The 651-nt window shown below is 45.9% G+C and overlaps 1 protein-coding gene across 1 annotated transcript in view; it reads left to right on the top strand.

The window, feature by feature from the left end:
- Positions 1-516, top strand: part of esama (endothelial cell adhesion molecule a) — a gene marked incomplete at its 3' end in the record, with an annotated part of 61,529 nt that extends 61,013 nt beyond the window's left edge. The window contains 2 exon segments of the mRNA XM_035666620.1: positions 147-269; positions 384-516. Coding sequence (XP_035522513.1) covers positions 147-269; positions 384-516 — 256 coding nt within the window.
- Between the last annotated feature and the right edge of the window lie 135 nt (positions 517-651).

Below are 651 nucleotides of genomic sequence, written 5' to 3'. Positions count from 1 at the left end.
TTTTTCAAGCCAGTTGAGATAATACAATGCCAAAAAATGTGCAATGCCTGCATTCTGAAACCTGAACACAACAAATGTTGAGGGCTATTTGATTTTCACTCCTGCCACACAAAGAGGCAAAATGTGTTTATTCTCTGCTGTTTTAGACGAGAAGACCGGCACTCTGAACCTGAACAACCTGAGTCGGAACATGTCAGGGAAGTACGAGTGCACATCCAGCAACTCGGCTGGAGCGGAGACCTGCCTCATCAACCTGGAGATCGTCAGCTGTACGTAGCACACAACAGCACAAGCAACCACCATGTACATTAGCTTAACACCAACATGCATATGTGTGCTTCGGTGACATGTAATCACTATGTGTCCCATAACTCCTCCTGTAGCCACAAATGTGGGGATGATTGCCGGCGCCACAGTGGGCTCAGTGGTGGGCTTCATCTTACTCCTCCTCCTCTGCCTCGTTTTCCTGGTGAAGAGGCGGCGAGACAATGAGGACGACATGGCCAACGAAATCAAGTGAGTTCAAGTGGCTTACCTCCAAGTAGCCGTTGTAGCAGCATTTACAAAATGTGCTATAATTAAAAGTTGTTTACATGAAGTTTATTCTCTGCTCAGTCAAAAGGACTGATGATTGTTTGTGATTAAATCAGC

Source organism: Morone saxatilis, unplaced genomic scaffold, assembly GCF_004916995.1.
Source record: "Morone saxatilis isolate NCDOM2014 unplaced genomic scaffold, NCSU_SB_2.0 Contig20, whole genome shotgun sequence".
NCBI classification, from domain to species: domain Eukaryota; kingdom Metazoa; phylum Chordata; class Actinopteri; family Moronidae; genus Morone; species Morone saxatilis.
This window is presented reverse-complemented; position numbering and strand designations above follow the sequence as displayed.